General features: G+C 40.4%; 1 protein-coding gene across 2 annotated transcripts in view; it reads right to left on the reverse strand.

Moving 5' to 3' along the window:
* Positions 1-19,521, reverse strand: part of LOC113147802 (A-kinase anchor protein 2) — a 63,181-nt gene that overhangs the window by 25,906 nt on the left and 17,754 nt on the right. Inside the window, exons 4-9 of one of the 2 annotated variants that reach the window (XM_026339035.1) lie at positions 18,076-18,197; positions 9,169-9,283; positions 9,029-9,050; positions 8,081-8,206; positions 6,097-6,924; positions 113-198 (exon numbers count right to left, since the gene is read on the reverse strand). In XM_026339035.1, the coding sequence (XP_026194820.1) occupies positions 113-198; positions 6,097-6,924; positions 8,081-8,206; positions 9,029-9,050; positions 9,169-9,283; positions 18,076-18,197 (1,299 nt within the window). The remainder of the gene's footprint in view (positions 1-112; positions 199-6,096; positions 6,925-8,080; positions 8,207-9,028; positions 9,051-9,168; positions 9,284-18,075; positions 18,198-19,521) is intronic. The other variant, XM_026339036.1, reaches the window with a different exon arrangement.

A 19,521-nucleotide genomic window follows, 5' to 3' on the forward strand; every position in this document is an offset into this window, starting at 1 on the left:
CAATGTGCGAGCGCATTTTGTGAAAATATCTTGACCTGTTCTTAAACATGTTAGATTTGTGTGATTTTGCCCTTAGATACAATCACCCGAGTGACTCAGAAACACTACTTACCATGGCAGTGTGAGGATGTCTGGATGGAATAGGAGCTTGATACCCATTTTCCGCTGTTACGGCAACACCTGGTGTTTGGCCAAAACCTAAGATAAAACAAGATTTGACATATCGTTTGTTAATCCTTATCTTCTTTTATATTCATGTCCTGTACCTGTAGGTGTATGTTACAGGTTCTAGTGAGCCTTTGTTTGTTTTTTTCATAGAACAAGTTACTCTATGTACTTTTATAAGCTACAAAAAAACTGCCTCCTTGGGCATGTAATCTGGTTATGGAAGGAGTTTCATAAGCACCAACAGGATGGGCTGTGGCAAAGCAAACATAAAACATTCCATCTGTGTTACATGTGCAAAGTTGACACTGAAAAGTAGACGATGCATTCAGGCATCGGACATCTAAATATGATGGTATCAACAGCCAGTGATCCATATTGGCAAAACCTGGATGTATGTGTTTGTGGTGGACTGAACTCTGTTATGGTGTGAATCAGTGCCTATGATAGTGAGACCAGGTGTCCCACTTCTATTTCTATGCAGCAGGTACTTCATCTGTCATTCACAGTCACTTCAACTGAAGTAACAACACTGCTGTCAGAGTAGAAAACATAAACAACACTTCTTTTACTACCCCCCCTTACATCCACTGATAATATTCCTTAATACCTCCGCTACTACTCCTACTATGTGTGTGTGCTACCTACTGTGACTGCTATAACTGCAGTAGATATATTAGTAGAGACAGAGACAGTGATTACAGTTGTAGTAATGACATCTGTATTGGCAGTAGTAGTAGGGAAGTAGTAATAGTAATAACAGTAGTAGAACTAGCAGAAGAGGAAGAAGCAAAAGCAGCAGAAACTGTAGTAGCCACAGTTGAGTTATACAAATATTGTAACTAAAATGACAGTATGTTAAGGTTGGCTGCTTGTGAAAACCAAATATTTACTCCATTATACTCAACATATAGTTACCAGTGATACTATAGGTGAGATAATCCAACATTAAGTGGCACAATATTACAGTATAATATCTCCTACTAACCTTTAATTTCTTTACATACACAAATATCCATGCTCAGGTATGAAGATGAACATTTGGTCCAGGAGGAACACTGAGATTTAGCTTTATTCATATTAATGTATTATCTTGAAAACATATATACTGTTCTACTAAGTTTGACTTATTCCAAATATTACTTTTGTTGAACTGCATAACTGCAGATGGAATTGTGTCCATGTGACCTGGTCTAGAACAATCCAAATCACAATCCTATGATGCATGCTTTTAGTGAAGCAAATTTTCCACGATTGACACACATCATCCCGTCATTTGTGTGTGTGCATACCTAATAATTATATGAAGTCATGGTCCCTGTGAAAGTCTAGAGATAAATCTAATTGTGCTATCACGGAAAACACAGTAATCTTAAGTGCTGGGAAAGAAAGAGAGACAGGCCTAAATACTAGTCCTGGTTTCAGAAGCTTCTCGTTATTATATCTCTGACACAATCATTTATCCCTTAGTAATACGTGTTCTGTGGAAATGTGTGTCACGGTTGTTTGGGGGCCCACCCCAGAAGAACAACACCCACTGTGCCAAGATAGACACAGACTATCAAAAGAAAAAAATAGCTCCTTTTATCAAAATATTTAGTTTGCTTGTGTACTGCTACACAGTGTACTGTATGCACTTTACTAATTATACTAATCTGTCTTGTGTGCATTGTTTTTCTATACTTCAACCAGTATTTAGGTCTTACTAAGTGCAGTCAAGTGGTATCAGTAAAATTAGTCAAGGGAGCATGATATGCTGATACGTGGTTTCTTGCAGTGTCTACAACTGAGACCACGGGGGCGCCTGTGGGCTTCTGCATAACTAGAGCATGAGAGTATCTAGACTGAAACCACTTTCTATTAATCTACTGGAGCTATTTGTTTACCTTTCTTCATTCCTCCCTTACATCAGCACCAGCTACTTGCCCATTCCTCCATTCTTCAAGTACTTACACTCTCTACCTTGATCATAGCCATTCAATATTTTTTTTGCAGCATGCAAACTCATCAGATGCCGCAGACACAATATGAGTCGCTACAACAATGCTGCAGTAATAACCTATCTGCGTACAGTGATCCTGTGTTCCTCTCCGACCTCGGTGTAAATTAACCTTTTTGAGATTTAACATACATTATCAATGTAGACTATAGAAATAAAGAATGTTTCTATCAGCTGTTGTATCATGCAATATTTATGTCTAGTAAATATGAAACTAATACTGTCTAGATATTCTGAGATAAAACACTGACTGTGTAAACCTGGATCTAATCTCTAACTCAGAGTGTCAGGGTTTTAGTCTTGCTCTAGTTTGTTACATATACATTCCTAAAACTCTCATTTTGTCTTATGTGACAGTTGAAAACACCTAAATTTAAAATGTTTGTGTGTGCGTATGTGTGTGTGTGTGTTAGTTCAACAGATACGAGTACAGTAAGGATAGCTTGTGATATGTTTGTCAGCAGCCAATGAAAAGTGAATGTTAGAGACAGATGGAAAGAACAAGCAAGAGACGGCAGGGGGGCACTGGAGAAACTCAGCTTTATTGACCAAAGATAGAGAGAGGATACAGACATCAGAGAGAGAAAGAGAGGAGGCAAAGGAGAATGTGACAGAGTGAGTGGCCGTAGCCACAGAAAGAAGAGAAAGAGAGAAACGTGTGAACAATAGAAAATGGCTCCTTTTTGTTGTAACAGTCCATACTACTGTGAGGGCAGGCAAAGAGAAAAAGAGACACCCCTGCAGAGTCAGAGGAGTACTGCAGATGTGGCAGTAGGGCTGGTAAGTCTTGTTCTCGTACAGCTCCTTGCATCACATTAAACTCACACTCACACGCATACACACACACAAACACACACGCAAACAGGCAAACTGGATTGATCTGTCTCCTTTAACTTGACCTCAGCCATAGCGCTGTCGGATTTATTATTAATATTGTTATTATTATATATTATTTTAGGTTTTTTGGTGACAGCGCTTCCTTTTGCAGATACAACCTGGGACATTGAACAATACCATGTAAGTAATTGTCCATGACCTCACATAATCCTAAATATCGCTTTGAGGCAAACAAATTTTATACTTGGTGTGTTCTAATATCAGCGACCAAGGTGTAGAAACAATAACCAAACACTGACTTTGTAAAAGGACAATTCAAAGTAGGTGGAGTGGAGTTATTAAAAAATAAATACAATTTTTGCAGGTGATTTTAACCATAACATGTTCATGTTTATGGCAAATTCACTGCCAGCAGCTGTCTGGGGTATGCTATAGGAAAACAGCAGAAATATAAAATAAACATAATTTGTAGTTGACAGGCTACCAAACAAGTCAATTGAAATGGTTAAATTGAGATGCTAGCTTGCATGATGTTTTTAGATCAAGGCCAATCCTGACTAGGGAATGGGAGTTGCCACCAAGAGATCAGATAAGTTGGGGAAGGTCACAAGAGGGGAAAAGGTTGGGGGGATGGAGAGGTGGTTAATAGAGAGGGACAACAAAGCAATGAGGTTAGAGAACCTGAAACTATACAAAGCTTGCATATGTGCACTCATACATCATCGTCATTATATGGCATCATAGAACATTAGAATAGTGTCTAGTTCCCAGAATAATTAGAATTATTTCAAGATCTCTATATAGATGTGGAAAATAAAAAGCATCACTAAATAGAATATAGCGCATATTTACATTCCTTATCTACACATAAATCACACAGCCAGCTGGACTGACTGACAGTAGCAGCGGCTAGTCACACTAAAGCATATTATGTTTGAAGGCTAACCTTCAGTTCTGCACCAACAGGACAGTTTGAATGTGGACCGTGGAGCTGTGCACAGAGCCATGTAAGGAAAGAACTGAGTGAGAGGGGCCTGTCAACGCTGGATATGCTGCACACTACTGGTTGTAAAAAATAATGCTTTTTCATTGTTTTCATGTTAGTACACAGTGTCAGTATGTTAATGAATCATGTTGAGACCCAGGTTTGGTTGAATCCAAGAATGTGGAGACCTGAGCCACAAACACAACCTTGAATCACATCCTTTGGATCTAATGTGTAAATGTGCCGTCATCGTCTATAACCACATATTTGGCCCATATATATTTATTGATCTCACTCGAACATCAGGTATTTCTCTGTAACTTACAATGGCAAAGTGTAGTCACTGACACTCCGAAAATCAATTCACCAGATGCGTACTGAGCATCACTGTCCTCTCTAGATCATCAAAGACACTCAAAATTAAGCAAAATCTTCCCAGAGCATCCATTATCATTGAAGCAGAATGACGATGATTAGTGCTTTTTAAATCTTCTCTGAAAACCAGCCTAGAAAAGGACTTACAGAGTATATGGTGTTATAATGACACCGAGGCCACATTATTTGTAGCACCCTTGTAAAAGAAGACCTGGCTGGTGACTATAGCAAGAGCTGGCAGTGTTTTATAATGGATCTCTGGTGTGCTTCTGCTATGATTAAATGAAATGAACGAATTACACATAATGCTCGTCTAAAAGCTCATTTAAGCACAGCTTTCATAGTTGTAATTTAGTAATCTGGTAGTGCTTGGTAATATAAATTGATTGCATCTTTGTGTGTGGCTGTTGTGGTAACCCGTGTTTGTTTTCATAGCTGAAAATACACACTCCTTTGCTGACAGAGTGTACCCATTAAGCTGCCGTTAGCTTCCTGTGTTCTATAGCCTTTAGACACACTGGAAAAGTTGACTGTATAGATTCAATTGGTTGCCAGAAGGTGTCCCATGGCTTCTTATTGGCTGCTGAGATAGGAAGTACTAAAATAAAAGGAAATGAACTCAGCAGTGAAATAGCTGGAATTAATGGAGAAAACACCGGAGTGAGTGTGAGAGAGAGATAGAGAGAGAGAGAGAGAGAGAGAGAGAGAGAGAGAACGAGAAAGACAGAGAGAGAGAGAGTCCTGTTACTATTGACTACATTGTCAAAAACCTCAGTTTCCCATGGAAACAGGCGTGCCAACAATTCAATGGCCTTAAAATTTCAAAACAAAAGAAATAAAATGTTCAGATAATAACAGCAAACTGAAATAAAATTCTAATAGGAACTTTCAGTCATCTCCACTTTTTGTTAATAATTTCAATGTGAAAGAATGAAGAGGCACATAAAGAAACCAAGGCAACAAGTACACTCCTCTCTGCCCTGTTCAGAGCAAGTCTATACAAACAACGGGAGTGTGGGTTGTTCGAGTTCGCAGGTTGGGTGTGTGGTGTGCATGTGTTTATGCTTGGAGACAACAGGAGAGAATCTGTTAAGCTGAAGGTTGAGGAAAAAAAGGAGGTGAGACGTGACTGTGAAGCAAATTAATAAAAAGACATAACTCATACTGTGTCTGTCTTTTTGAATATATTACTGGCTTATTTAAGGTGATGATCTGGTTGATTGTCCTTGGAGCCAGGCATACTGTTTGATAAGACAGTGTGGCAATGTGGCTGATTGTCCATGAAGTCTTATTGATCACTGAGAGTAATTTTATATAACCTGATTTAAGGTGTTTGTCGGCAATCATCAATTTTCTCCATCTGTCTAATTTGATCATAAATATAGCAGCATGACAACAGCTTACTGTACCTGCATACTGGTTATGGTTTCAATTTATAAAAAGGAGGTGCGAAGCCAGGGCCTCCATGTTGAAAGAGAGAGTAACAAAAGAGCAGAGATGCATCAGTGATAATGTAGCTGAGTAAATAGTCGGAGGTCAGACAAGAGCATGTGTGCGTGCATGTGTGTGCCAGCTGATCAAGTCCAGAGGAGGAGGAAGGCTGAACTTCTGTTAGTAACCATCCAGAGACAGAGGAGAAGAGAGGGGTGTTGTGGGTAGTAATAAAAGGGTAGGAGAAGGAGAAGATTCAGTCACATGAGGATGCAGCACTCGCACCGTTTCCTCTTGTCTGTACCTGTGGCAGGGGTGAGACCAGGTGGGGGAGCCACGTTGGAGTCGGGATTTGCTGGGGGTGACGAGGCGCTGTCAGGCTCACGGCCATCAGATGACAGTTCTGTGCTGGCCGCCTCTGACGTGGCCGGCCTGCCTGACACGAGGTCAGCCGCTGTGCCGTCGATGACAGACAGGTCAGTGACTGTCTTCTCCCTCAGCGACTTCTCGTCATCTTCATCGATCAGAACAACCTCAGCTTTCACAGCGCCGTCAAAGCCCAGCAGTTGCCTGCTCTCGCTCATGTCCTCAACATCCTGGTAGCCGAGGAACACCATGGTGATTGGGTGCTCTGTGCTGGCTTGGGGCAGGGAGGTGGGCTCGTTGCCTGGGTTTGCTGATGAGCTGGGCTGGGTCGTTATGGGAGCAGAGGGGGGCATCATGCCTAGCCGAGTCTCCCTTTGGAGGGTGACCTGAGCAGGTGGGCTGGAAGGGATGGATGGCGGGGCACAGGATGGTGGCGATAAATCATCAACATCTGCTGGGGAAATGTATGCCTGTGGAGCAGCTGGGGTCACTTTCACCTCACCCCTGCCACCTTCTCCTCCTTGTACAACAGGTCTGGCAGCGCGCTGGACAAGCTGGTCAACCTGCGCGGAACTCCAGCCGTTCTCCACAGTGGTGGTGGACACGCCCCCTGAGGAACTGACCTCGTAGACCACTTTTCTGCCATCATCGTAGACTTTGACTCCACGTGATGCCGCATCTAATGGGTTCACGCGGCTTGCTGACAGGATGCGCTGCTCGCCAGTGTGCGGGTCATGTTGCACGTTGATCTCCATGGCAAACATTGCTGTTAGGAGGGAAGGGAGGGGTGGAGGAGTGAATGGGTAGAGAGACAGGGAGGAGAGAGGGGTTGATGCACAATGGGAATGGGATTTGAAGGAAAGGTGAAAGGATGGGGGAGGGTCCAGTGGAGGAGGTTGGGAGTGTTGGGAGAAAAAGGAAGAAGGAGTGAAGCGTGAGGAAGGGGACACAATGCTTTTTGAAAAACTGATTCACAAAAACTGCTGTTAATCCAATTAGTGTAACATAACATGCTACGTTAACTTTACTCTTTAGAAATACAAACCACAGTACCAGTTGAGTAAACTAGACTAAATATTATCTCTAACTTACCCTTACCTGGTGCCTGAACTGGGACAAGTTTTACTATTGTGTGGTATGCTGGATGTTCAGGTAATGGTTAGACCAACACCTGAGGTGGAGTTTCTTCCATGTGCCTTCTTATGTAAAATCATTAGCACAAAAATCTTAAACTTTCAGAACCTTCTTACAAATACTAAGAGCAGCTGTTCAGATGTTTGCATTACTAAGCATAAAGAATAAAACTAATGTAAATATCTAGATAAAAACTATTGCTTAATTTAAACTCAATGATGCCAACACTAGGTAATTATAACTAACTAAATGTAATACACCATAGTAGTACTGGTACAGTAAAACTGATAAAGGTAAAAGTAAAACAAAAACACCAGCCCTGCTACTGTGACCACAACAATATGAATTCTAATACCTAAGACTCTTTCAAAACTAAGTACAAAACAAATATACTAGGAAATCTACACAATTTGGTAATAAAAATAATGAATGATCATTGTCTTGTTATAACTAAGATGAACTTTGGGACATTCACTGAAATCAGTACATGTATTGATTCTGTGTCTGATGAACATGTGTTTTCAGTATATGTGGACACACACTGCTAAAATATGTGTTTTGCAGTGTTTACAACTATGTGTGTTTTTCTCTGCACAAGAAACTTTTAAGACCCATTTGAGTTTTTACTAAATTTGCTTAAATGTGCGTGTCCGTGTCTGTTCCCTCTCCACGTGCGCTTGCGTTTATCCTGGTTATAATCCAACTTGGCTGCAGCCCAAAACCTTCCCATCCTCCCTCCCTCTCTCTTCTCTCCCCTCCCTCAGCATCCTCTCTTCCCCCTGTCTTACCAGGTCTTGGTATGGCGTGCTCTCCAGAGGCAGGTGGGCCAATCCGGGGCTGCGAGACCAGGATGAGGTGGTCAGGATCAGGTTCTGTGCAGTTAGAGAGAGGGGCGGACATGCAGCCGGTGGCATCTAGTGAGCAGGAGCACAGGGGGGAAATGACACATGGTCAGAGGGATGTTAGAGACTGAAAGGGAGAGGCACGCACTCACGTACACACACACACACACACACACTCACACTCTAACATCGGCCACATGCCATTACATACGCATACACGCTAAGTACACACACATATGCACACCTCAGTGATGACAAACACACACACACATACAGTCCAGCCCCCAAACAGAGAAACTAACCACACCCCTGCGTGACCCTGCCCATCCCTGTTCCACATACACACACACACACACACACACACACCGTCTAACTCTCCTCGTCTCTATATGTGTGTCCATGGCAACTCTAGTACCCCTGAGGTTCAGTGCTTAGGCAGCAGAAGTGTGTGTGTGTGTGTGTTTGTGTATTTTTAACTGCTTTGTGTGTGTGTTTCAGTGTGTCTACATGTGTGATGTCAGGAACAAAGCTTTAGGGGCTTACAGGGCTTGCTGGTGAATAGGGCAGGATAAAGCCAGTAACCGCAGGCTGCAGAGTCATGGTCTTGTGTGTGTATGAACTTCAATAGCCTCGCTGAGCTGGGTCCTGTGCGTGTTGGTGCATGCGTGTGTTAGTGTGTGCGCATAATGTGTGTGTTAGGGGGTACAGGAGTGTGCTCTGGCCTGCATCTCTCCTGCCTCAGCGAGACTATTATCCTTACACACACACCCACACACACCCACACACAACAGGAATAGAGAGACCCCACTGCTATGAGGCAATATTAACTCAGGGGCGAAAACCATACCACTGAGTTGTGTTAGTGTACTTTTGTGTTTGTATCATTGCTCCTACCTCCATCCTGGGTCATCAGACTCTGAAAGAGAGAAAAAAATCAGTCACTGAACCAAAGTTACATAGATTGAAAAACTTTTATAAGGGGTGTACTGGTTACCACACAACAGTAATATCAACAGAATCGTATGATCTTATACCTTCTGCAGGTCTTCTATTGAGCGTTCTGTCTCTTTCAGACGTTCCCGAAGAACCTGCTCTTTGGCAGAGATCTGAGACTCTTCACTCTCAAGTGCACAGATTTCAGACTCCAGGCTGTACCCACCAATACACACAAAACAAGAAAACAGATTCTGTCAGGACACTGGAAAAAGTTACATATGCCAAAACCAATGCATTTGGAAACCGTACTAACTAACTTATAATCATACTAAAACAAGTTCAATGAGAAACAAAAGTAGGATTTTGTGAAGGAACAGGCAAAGTAACAGTAACAAAAACAATGCATTAGCAATATGTACCTTAAATTTACTGTACAGTGTAACATCTAGTCAGAATGAGCCTTAGATAACCTAGTTTTAGGTTCAGATTCATTGTGTTCTCTTGAGATTATTTACTCTTGAAATTTATAATTTGAATCTGGACATAATCCAGATGCTCAAAACACATGAAATGATAGGATCACAAACTTGTGAAGAAAACCTACTACATCTTGGAATCTCTAATCATGTCTGCAAAAGGTGTGGCTATCTGCACGTAATCAGAATTGTAGTAAGCGTCTAAATCCTGAATGTAATTGCAAGTAGTCTGTCAGACCTTGTATGTGAATGCGGGAAACAATAAGTCCTCCTCTTTGTTAGTTTTTACAGGTTTGTGACGGTAAGATTATTTCATGCTGTTTCTGCCCATTGGGGCTTTAACACCAATTCTGTCAACTACCTGAATTCCACCAGAAATAGGTTCATGTACACAAGCGCACACAGATGCGCACACACGTGGACACACGCATGGACACTGAAGAGATGAATGTACTGTAACAACAATACTAGGAAGCAGTCAGGGAGGAGGACCAGGGTTGCTTCCTCACTGACTGCCAGCACTTACAACACTTCAGAACACACTCCACTGGGATGCAAGGAATGTGTGCACTAGTGAGGGTGAGTATGTAGTTTAGGAGAGCGATATTGAGGTTCTCAGCCGCACCACAAACAGTCTTCCCACGGAGGTCCAGCATCAGTGGCCATGACCCGCTTTAGCACTCACTATTCTGACTGTACTGTTTAATATTTGGGAGACATATATTTGAAGGACATCTGAGAAATGTGAAAGCAAAAGGTTTAAAGCATGAGCAGAATACCAATTGTGATCCTGTGGGATATTTTTGGATTTGTTTGAAGCTAACAAAAAAAAAAAAAAAGAAATCAGAAAAGTGGCTGCTTTGTTGATGATCATTGAATTTGAAGGAGCTTAACTAAACAAACGCACACAGCCCACTGTTGTCACTTCACCATCTGCCAGTGTTTCTACTAAAATTCATCTTCAGTGATGAGATGTCTTGAGATGTTTCACAGCTGGCACTAGAAATAGTTGTTTTCAAAGCTTTGACAACTGTCAAATCGTATTCAGGTCCCAGTGTGCAGTTTATTCTATATATGCAGTAAGCACACATGTTTTGGGTTTGAGCAGCTGTAGGGTAATTCTCAACATGCACAATCCTGTTTACATATGAAAATTGAACAAGTCCAGTTTCTCATCATATCGTCTTAGGCAACTTTACCCTTGAGCTATTGTGTGGATCAAAATAATCACCAAGCTTTGTGGTTGTTCAATGTTATTTTAAATTCAAGGGTATTCAAAATAATAAGATAAAATAGAGTCAGTGATAATGTCTATAATCCGACTGCAAATATAACAAAGAAAACCTGCTAAATTTAACCTTCTAGCCTTGTTGGTATGAGGGACAATAGTACAGCCTTGGTTTGAGCTGCAAGGACTGCACTACAATATGCAATTTGTTTATGTAAGCATGGCTACTTGACATTTATTTGGGTACAAACCTAGATATTAATTTCTTACAGAGATGGCATTAACTGTAGAACAAAAGTAGACATCATACAGTCCACAGTGTTTCTGGTTATATGTGAAATATGTACGAATCAAAATACATCTAAATACAATTTATTTATCATAAACTATGCAACAAAAGATAAATTGTTGGCAGACAGTTAAGAAATACAATCTTACATCTTTATAAAAATACAAATGAATGAACTGAGTTAGTTGCATACAGTTAGAGTACAGTTGCATACAATAACTGTTGGTTCAGTAGCTCAGAGCAAAGGTGAGACCAGTTTATTTAAGTCAGTTAATCCCTTTTAACCCTCTTGCTTATAATATTTACGACAAAGAGTTAAGTGTCTAAGGGGCTGCTGAACAAAGATTCTTCAGTTGCATCTCGTTTTACCTTCACGTACACCCTTGATTCCTGTGGCTACTCCTCCCTGCTCCTCCCCTTCTAATTTCCTTTTTCCCTTTCTGGCAGGAAATGGATTTTACTTCTGCTTCCTGTGAGCTGCATGGGGTCTTGCCAAAATGGGCGGGAGAGGAGGTTGCAGGTTCTGATACCACTAATACTTCAGGTGCTGTATTATAAACTGCATACTACAAGATAAATGTTAGATAAATACCATGTTGGTATTTGTTGTTAGGAAATTGCAGCAAATTGCACACTTACACTCACATACTCACACAAATATGTAATCCTTGATCGAAAAACAACCCATTCTACATTAGAAACGTCAGCATGTCTCCGATGGTGGGAACCCTGACATGGTCTTGAAGATAGACTAACACACTGGGTCTTGCTTGTGTCTAGCACCCTCTAGTGATCAGACCTCACAAATAACCAGAGAAAGGGGGAAATGTAGTAACAGGATTGTAAATGTCACTTCCTGTGGTAAATACACTGAAAAGTTAGAGGTTTAAGCATTTATATACATATATATATATATGTACATATATATTACATATTAATTTCCTTATTGCAGAACGGAATATGTGACTTTTGCATACGTGAAGGTGGAGCCATGACCTTACCATGTCCCTCTTCTACTATTTCTTCATCCTCTCTTTATGGATCTGCATTTAGCTTTGTTACTATCTCTGTGGCAGTCCTGAAAGAGACCAGTGATGTCACTATCCCGCCCTGTCAACCAAATGCAGGCCAGTTGCCATGGATACGTCTGGGTGGGCAGCAACTGCTTTCCACATCATACAGGAGGAGAAGCAGACATCTGGTTTTCTGTGTGGTGGATGTGTGAGGGATGTGTTTGTATATGTGAACATGTGTCCATGTACACAGAGACCGTCACAGATATAGACACAGAGAAAAGAAATGACAGACTGGAGGTTTAAAGGAGGAAGAAGATCTAACCACACTGTGAAGAAGACTGTGTATTTATACATTTCACTACATGTGTGCTGCGTGTGGTTGCAGCTAAGTTGCTTTCTAGGGACAGTTCTTCTGCTGATGTTTTCTTTTCTGGTGCGTGTATCAGATGCAGATCTGCTGGAAGGATGAAATGATCTTACAGGTAGGGGTAAGCGTGCCATAATGTTTTCAAGCATGGTGGTATAAATTTTAATTTCTGCATGGCAGTTAAATTTTTCCACACTCTCCTCCGCTGTGCTTATTTTTGCTATCAACCCTTTATTTTCTGCAAAAAAGTTACTATGATGGCTATTTATAATTCATCTGTTATTTAGCATTTATAAGCACTATATATACTGTTAATAAATAGTGGATTTATTGTTTAGAGCAAGGAGTTATCTTGACATTTCCAGATCACAAACATGCCTGTAGTGGGGAAACCTTACATTCTTCTGTATAAACAAATTTTGCTTGAAAGTATTTGCTTTGACATCAGGACAGATATGGTAGATATGTTTTCCATTTTTGGAGAGGTTGAACAAGTGTTTTTTTTGTATTACTCCAAGTTTATTGTAAACAGAGCTCTTTGGTTTACGACCCAAAAGAAACACGGAGCTGTGCTGAATCAGATCATTTAATAAACAGTAAAAGTCCATAAATCCTAGTTGTTAAGAACATACTTGCACCGTGTCTTGAACTATCTGAACTATGTCACATACTGTAGTGACTGAACTGTGCTGAGTCCAGGGACGCACTGCAGTTGTGCTTTCCTTGCAGTTGCATTGTGCTCGAGCTAAAATGGTCTCTGAAACTGTTAATTAGTTCACGTATACAAGGACAGGTGGACCCTACAAACTACACAGCTGAAATTCATTCAGTACAATGATCTAAACAGAATTGCGTCCCATTTTTTGGGTCTGTTGAGAACTATGTGCTCTCATACTGCCACTGTGAGGCAGAAGACAAATATTCTTAGAACGTTATGTAACATGAAACAGGGCACTTCAATGGACTTGTTGCAGTAAGTATAGTTTGTTGTAGCCAGACTGCCTACTGGACTCCATTTGTCTGCAGCATAATATATAACCAAGAGCTTTTCTGACCCGGTTCATTTCTTGATTGATATTTAGAGCCAATATGATGAAATGTTATTGATTCCCTGTGGAGAAATATGGTCACTGCAGTAGGAGGACTCAGCTAGGAATATTAAAAATACCAGTTTTGCACACATAAACAAACAGGAAAAACAAAGTTTCAGAGGAGTAGTTAAAGACATAAGAAGATCAGTAGTCAACAGTAATGTCTGTCCAGTAAATATGAAACTACTTAAAGCTGTCAGCTATTAGTTTAGCATATTATAAAAACTAAAAACAAGAGGAAAGAGTTAACATATAGCTAGGTAGGTGAATTTTGTCATTTTACATTTGGATGGAGCCAGCCTAGGTATTTCCTCCAGTGCAGTCTTTGTGCTAAGATAACTTAAATTAATGCACAGATTTGCAGTAATAAATAAAATACATGATACTAAATGCATAATACATGTAGTCTGACTATATGTTAAATATAGGATAATAAAGAAAGAGGTGATCTAAACAGTATTGAAAATGTACAGCCTCATCTTGCTGCAAAATTAAATTGAACTCAATCAAATGCAATCAAGTTCAACCAATCTATGGTCCAAAAGCAGCCCATTGTGGGTACAGGTTGGGTCAGTACGACACTGTGCTGTGTAACTGTCTTTCTGTTTACTTTGTCTGTCTATGTAATGACAGGGGCATATGTAAAACTACCACTGCTGCTGCCACAATCTCTCATTCTGTCTCTTCACGTCTGTCCGTTCTCCAGGCTCTGCAAAGTTAGCGTCTCCTCTTTCACACAGTGGCTGCTATTTCTTCATCGCTCTGTCACCCTGTGTGTTTTAAGAATTGCCACATAAACTGCCTTCCCCTATGTCCCCTGTCTTTTTCCCCAGCTGTGCTCTCCAGGCTCTGTGACCTTAAGTATGTGTACTAAAAAGACTAGACAAAGATTGCACCGTTGCCCTCACTTTATGTGATTTCCAGTTTAAGGTCAACAGCATACAGCACTTACAACACCACACAAAGACACTGCTGGTGCTTTTCTGTTTATTTTACAATGTGTTTCCCAATAGCTCTGCATAATTGTACATATAATATAAAGGGACTATGGTGCCTTCTTGCTTCTTTCTTTTCTTCATATTTTTAAGCTCTGTACAGTTGTACATGCTGTTCCTTCTATTCCACTCACTCCTGTTTATGTGTTCTCCAGAGCGTGACACAATCCATAAAATAGCTACTGCTTTGTCTTTGTCGCTTTCTGTGTCCACTACTTTGTTATTAGTTTAACAGTCATAAAAGTGGGACGGGAACAATGTCTGGGCTGTTTTTTTTAAGTTATACAACAGTGAAGTCTATTTCAGAAATGTTTATAGGTGGAGGCAGGTGTAGGTTTCATTGATATGTAGATTTATACGTGATTACAGTTTTACACACACACACACACACTCACACTCATATTGTAGTGTCTATATTTGTCCTGACTATTCACCTCTGTCCCTATCAGTAGTGGAAAGACTCTGGTTGCCTGGGTAACAGGATATTTTGGGATGGTATCCCACAGAGAATAAATATAGATGCCACACCCTCTGCCTGAAATGCACACACGCACACACGCGCACACACACACACACACACACACACACACACACACACACACACACACACACACACACACACACACACACACACACACACACACACACAGTGTCCTGTCCAGAATATCTAAATAGAGCAACCCCTCACCTACAGTGCACACACACCACATCCTAAGGCATGACAATGTTCCCTTCCTAAGGTCAAACTTTTTAAAAATGCAATGAAATAGTTTGGTTACAGAGGTTTTCAAGTTGAAGACCTTTTTTTGTGACTCAAGGCGCCTCTTAGACTCCCACACATGTGCTGCGTCTTTATTTTACCCACCGGAGAAGATTGTTCCCTAAAAGCCCTAAGAATTTAATCTCAGACAGCTGAGCTCCTCTTAAAGCAAATTTCAGCACACATCTGAGTCCCTAGTTCACAACATTAAGTGCTTGAAAAACATTGCTGACATATTCTTATGTATCCAAAATGCAAGAAAACCTTTGGACTATTAGTTGAGATCATGCCTAAAACAAAACATGGAAATAGCTGCTACTTACAAAATGTTTAGTTTGAAAAGTTTTTGTCCTGCAATCAAAATCCTACATAAATAAAAGAACCAAGGTATTACTGTCAAGTACTTGAATATTACACAGTAAACTGTTCCATGTGATGCAGCTTATGACATTGTCAGATTGTCATTATCAAGTGTCCATGTTAGTATCAATATTGGCAGCATTCTCCTTTGTGGCTGATGCAGGTACGGCTGAATTCAGATAGGTAGTTTAGATCAGTGGTATCCAGCCTATGGATTGACCTCTTCTGAACATCACAAGACAAATCTCAGGAGCCGTGAGATGATTAATGATGTAGGAAAGACAAGTGCTATTACACAAGGTTAGCCATTCATTATTGTCATTTTTCTTTGTAAAATACTTGACGATTTTTTACATGGCCCTAACATTTTAAATAAACAATATCACCTACTAAGATGTAGAGGATTAGAAGTGGAAACGAGCACAAAAAAGAAACACTGAAGTGAAGTACAGGTATCTCAAAATTGAAGGAATCGTTCTGTACTTGTCAGAGAACTTCCTGTAGTCTGGGAAAATGAAGCATTCAGGATATTTCTGGCCTACTGTGGGTGGTTTTGTAACTAACTGTGGTTGTGCAAAGTGATCCGTTAAGGATGGGTACTGAGTTTTTAAAATACAGAATGAATTCTGGTCTTTGTTGTCATTCAGTTTAGTGAACTCAGAAATCTGTCTATATATATTGCAGCATGACTTTGACTGCTTTGGTTTGCTTGTTCCTGTCTGTTGGCGCACCGAGGAACTAAATAAAGCAGCTTTTGGCTAGACTCTAAAGCCTACAATGAAATAACAGTGAAACCAGACTGTAAACACATAGCAACGTGGCTCTGTTAAGAGTTATCTTTGTGGTTTTAATAACTTTTTAAAAAGTAAATAAAACCACAAACGGCACTGTCTCCTCTTTGAAACCAACAAGAAGTCTACTCAATGACGCCTGAATGAGGTGATTCACACTCCGTGGCTCCACAATCACAACTGTACTCTGGTCTACAATGCTCTCTCTTTGACCATTCACTGACTCTGTTATGTTTATACCAGAGTCAATGTTGCCCTGGGTTCGTGTCCACTTAATGTTGATGTTATTTCAGTGTTGGTGATAAGCTACAGTACAGTGGCTGCTGGCTAACAAACCGTCTTTCATGCAGAAACTTGATAGACGAGCGGTGGAGTGTGAGCCTGATTCGCTGATGCCAAATTGACACAGAGCCTCTTCGCATGTATAATTTTCAGAGAGTGCTCGCTTTCACATCGCTCGAGTACACAAAATATGAAGTGATGATTTGTGCACTGCATGTTGGTTGATTAGTTATTACTATGTCTGATGAAGACACAGACAGTGATAAAAGACCTGTCAGCATCTTTCCAGGTCCTGCTGAATATATTCACTGTAATACTATACATGTTATAAACAAACTGCTGATTTAGGTCTACGTGTGTGTAGAAAGATGTGCTCACCATTACCTCCCAGTCCACCTAAGGCACAGGAAATTTACATTTCTACACATCGTCCATTCATTAATTTTCCCTTTCAGGAGACATCAGATACATTTTCTCTGAACTGCCTTCACTTCACTCCTGGACAAAAACAGAAAGCTGCACGGCAGCCCAATTCTCACGCCCTACTGATGGAAACACTCATGGCACACGGTACTGAAGCATCACCAAGGGCATTATACATAGCACAAATGATCTCATCGTGTCCCAACTTCATTGGGGAATAAGTGACTCCAGCAGTGCTTGACGGGAATCAGGAAGCTCTTCCCAGAGACACAAACGCAGGAAGTGCACACAAATCACATCACTCTCTCTTGTTTCTGCCTTTTTCAACCTTCCCAGTATCTCACTCTCTTCTTCCAGCAATTACACCCTGCTTTCACTTGCCTCTCTTGTATTTTGTAACGGCGTTTCAGCTTTATGAGTTTTCCCTGTTCCCTCCCTCCAGCCTTCATTTCTCTAATGCCTCCTTCATCATCTATCCAGCTTTAGCAATATTTCTCTATATTCTTTCTTCGCAGCTTCCGTCCTGTCAAATCTAATTTTAGAGGAGTTTTGTTTGTTTTCACATTAGTACACAAGACAAATGTCAATGTTGCTCTAAGGTTACAGGACTGCTTCTGTAGATTCCAGAGGACTTCTCCAGTTACATGTGCATGTGTGTGTGTGTGTGTGTGTGTGTGTTCATTTTAACCACTATTCAGCAGGAGTGATTTGTGTTGAGTGGCATGTATTTTAATAAAATTACAGCTCTGTGCTGGAACTGGTTTGATGCTTCAGATGTGGCTAGTTTAATTAAAGTACAATTCTTTATAGTACTGTTTTATACAGCTATACACTATTCACTCTATTACATTTGTGACATAAGCAGAAATGCCAAAATGAGCATGAACACTAACCACAGTCCAAACTCTGTTAATGTATGTTAAGTACCTTTGTATCTTGTCCTCCAGCTTCTTGCCTTGTTCTTCATCCTGTTCCAGCTGTTTCCGCCGTGCCTCCTCTTCCTCCACACCCATTCCTTGGAGGAGCCATCGCTCTCGCATTGCTTTGGACTGAGGAGGAAAAAAAAGACATGTTAGATTTTCACAGAAGGATTCAAGATGATAAACAGAATATAACAGCACTTGACATTTTGGAAATATATATACATATTTACATATTTCTGACCGTAGGATTAAAGGATAGGTATCACTCTAGCTTTGCTCAGCACAAACGTGCAATGGGAAACAGCTAGTTTGTTCTTATCACTGGACAGAGCCAAACTTTCCAACTGAATAAATTGTGTTTCCCAAAATGTGTGTTTTGTTAAAAACAATCTGGCAGCCAAATGAGAAGTCCTCATATTTGACTTAACAGTGAGTTTGAAAATATTCCTTTTAAATATGTATATCACTTTATCAAACAGGTTAATGACACTGTCTTTGCGAAACACAAACAGCAATTCAGCTATCAGCAAGTTTGTTGATGTTAACTGCAGTGATTCTCGAGAATCACAGTAACTCAAATGCAGTTTCAAATAGCTCCTCAGTCTAATTGTGATACAGTATTTTTTTTTTTTACAGCCAGAGGACCTCTTTTATGGAGAATAATTTCTTAGAAATTTGTGAGTCGATTGCCAAGCACTGCTACAAGAAATAAACAAACACTTTGGCCCACACATGCACACAGTTTTTACACAACACAGATAAACTCTAAACTCAGCTGTTACTCACAGGAAAACACTCTCTGCTGATGGTAGACCATGCTACAGAAACGAGCTCTTGTGTAAATAAGAAAATGATTTTGTTACCTACATGCCTGCAACGCTCTAGAACATCCTGTGTTGAAGATTGAAGATGCAAGATTAAAAAAATTGTCATGTAGAAAGTTTGTTTCCTGTTTTAACGAACTTGTCTGATGTTAATAAAGCAGACAAACTGTGGCTGTTTGACACTGTCCACTGAAGAACTAATGAGATTCTTTCTTTATGTTACTTCTGTGTGCACAAATAAATATCCCATGCGCTGAATATGGTCACTTTAGAACAGTGTTTATGTAAATAAGATGTAAAGGCTTGATTAGGCCTCACATCGCATACACAGAGAGAACACGGGTGAAAGTACAGTACCAAATGTCTCATCGCCCAAGGGTTACTGCTTTGCTTTAATGTTTTCATGATTAATGTCAGAGCTGTGTGTTTATGTTCCTAATGTGTCTGTCTCTGTCTGGAGCTCTGTTTTGTTACCACAACAGAGTTTAGCGGCAATGCTTAGCTTCACCTTTGGCTATTTACTGTCAAACTGAGCTGACAATTAACAGTGAGCACTTACACTCACACACACACACAAATACACACACAGAAATTATTCCAAAGCATTTTACCACCTGCTGTCAGAA

This window comes from Anabas testudineus, chromosome 22 (genome assembly GCF_900324465.2).
Source record: "Anabas testudineus chromosome 22, fAnaTes1.2, whole genome shotgun sequence".
NCBI classification, from domain to species: Eukaryota; Metazoa; Chordata; class Actinopteri; order Anabantiformes; family Anabantidae; genus Anabas; species Anabas testudineus.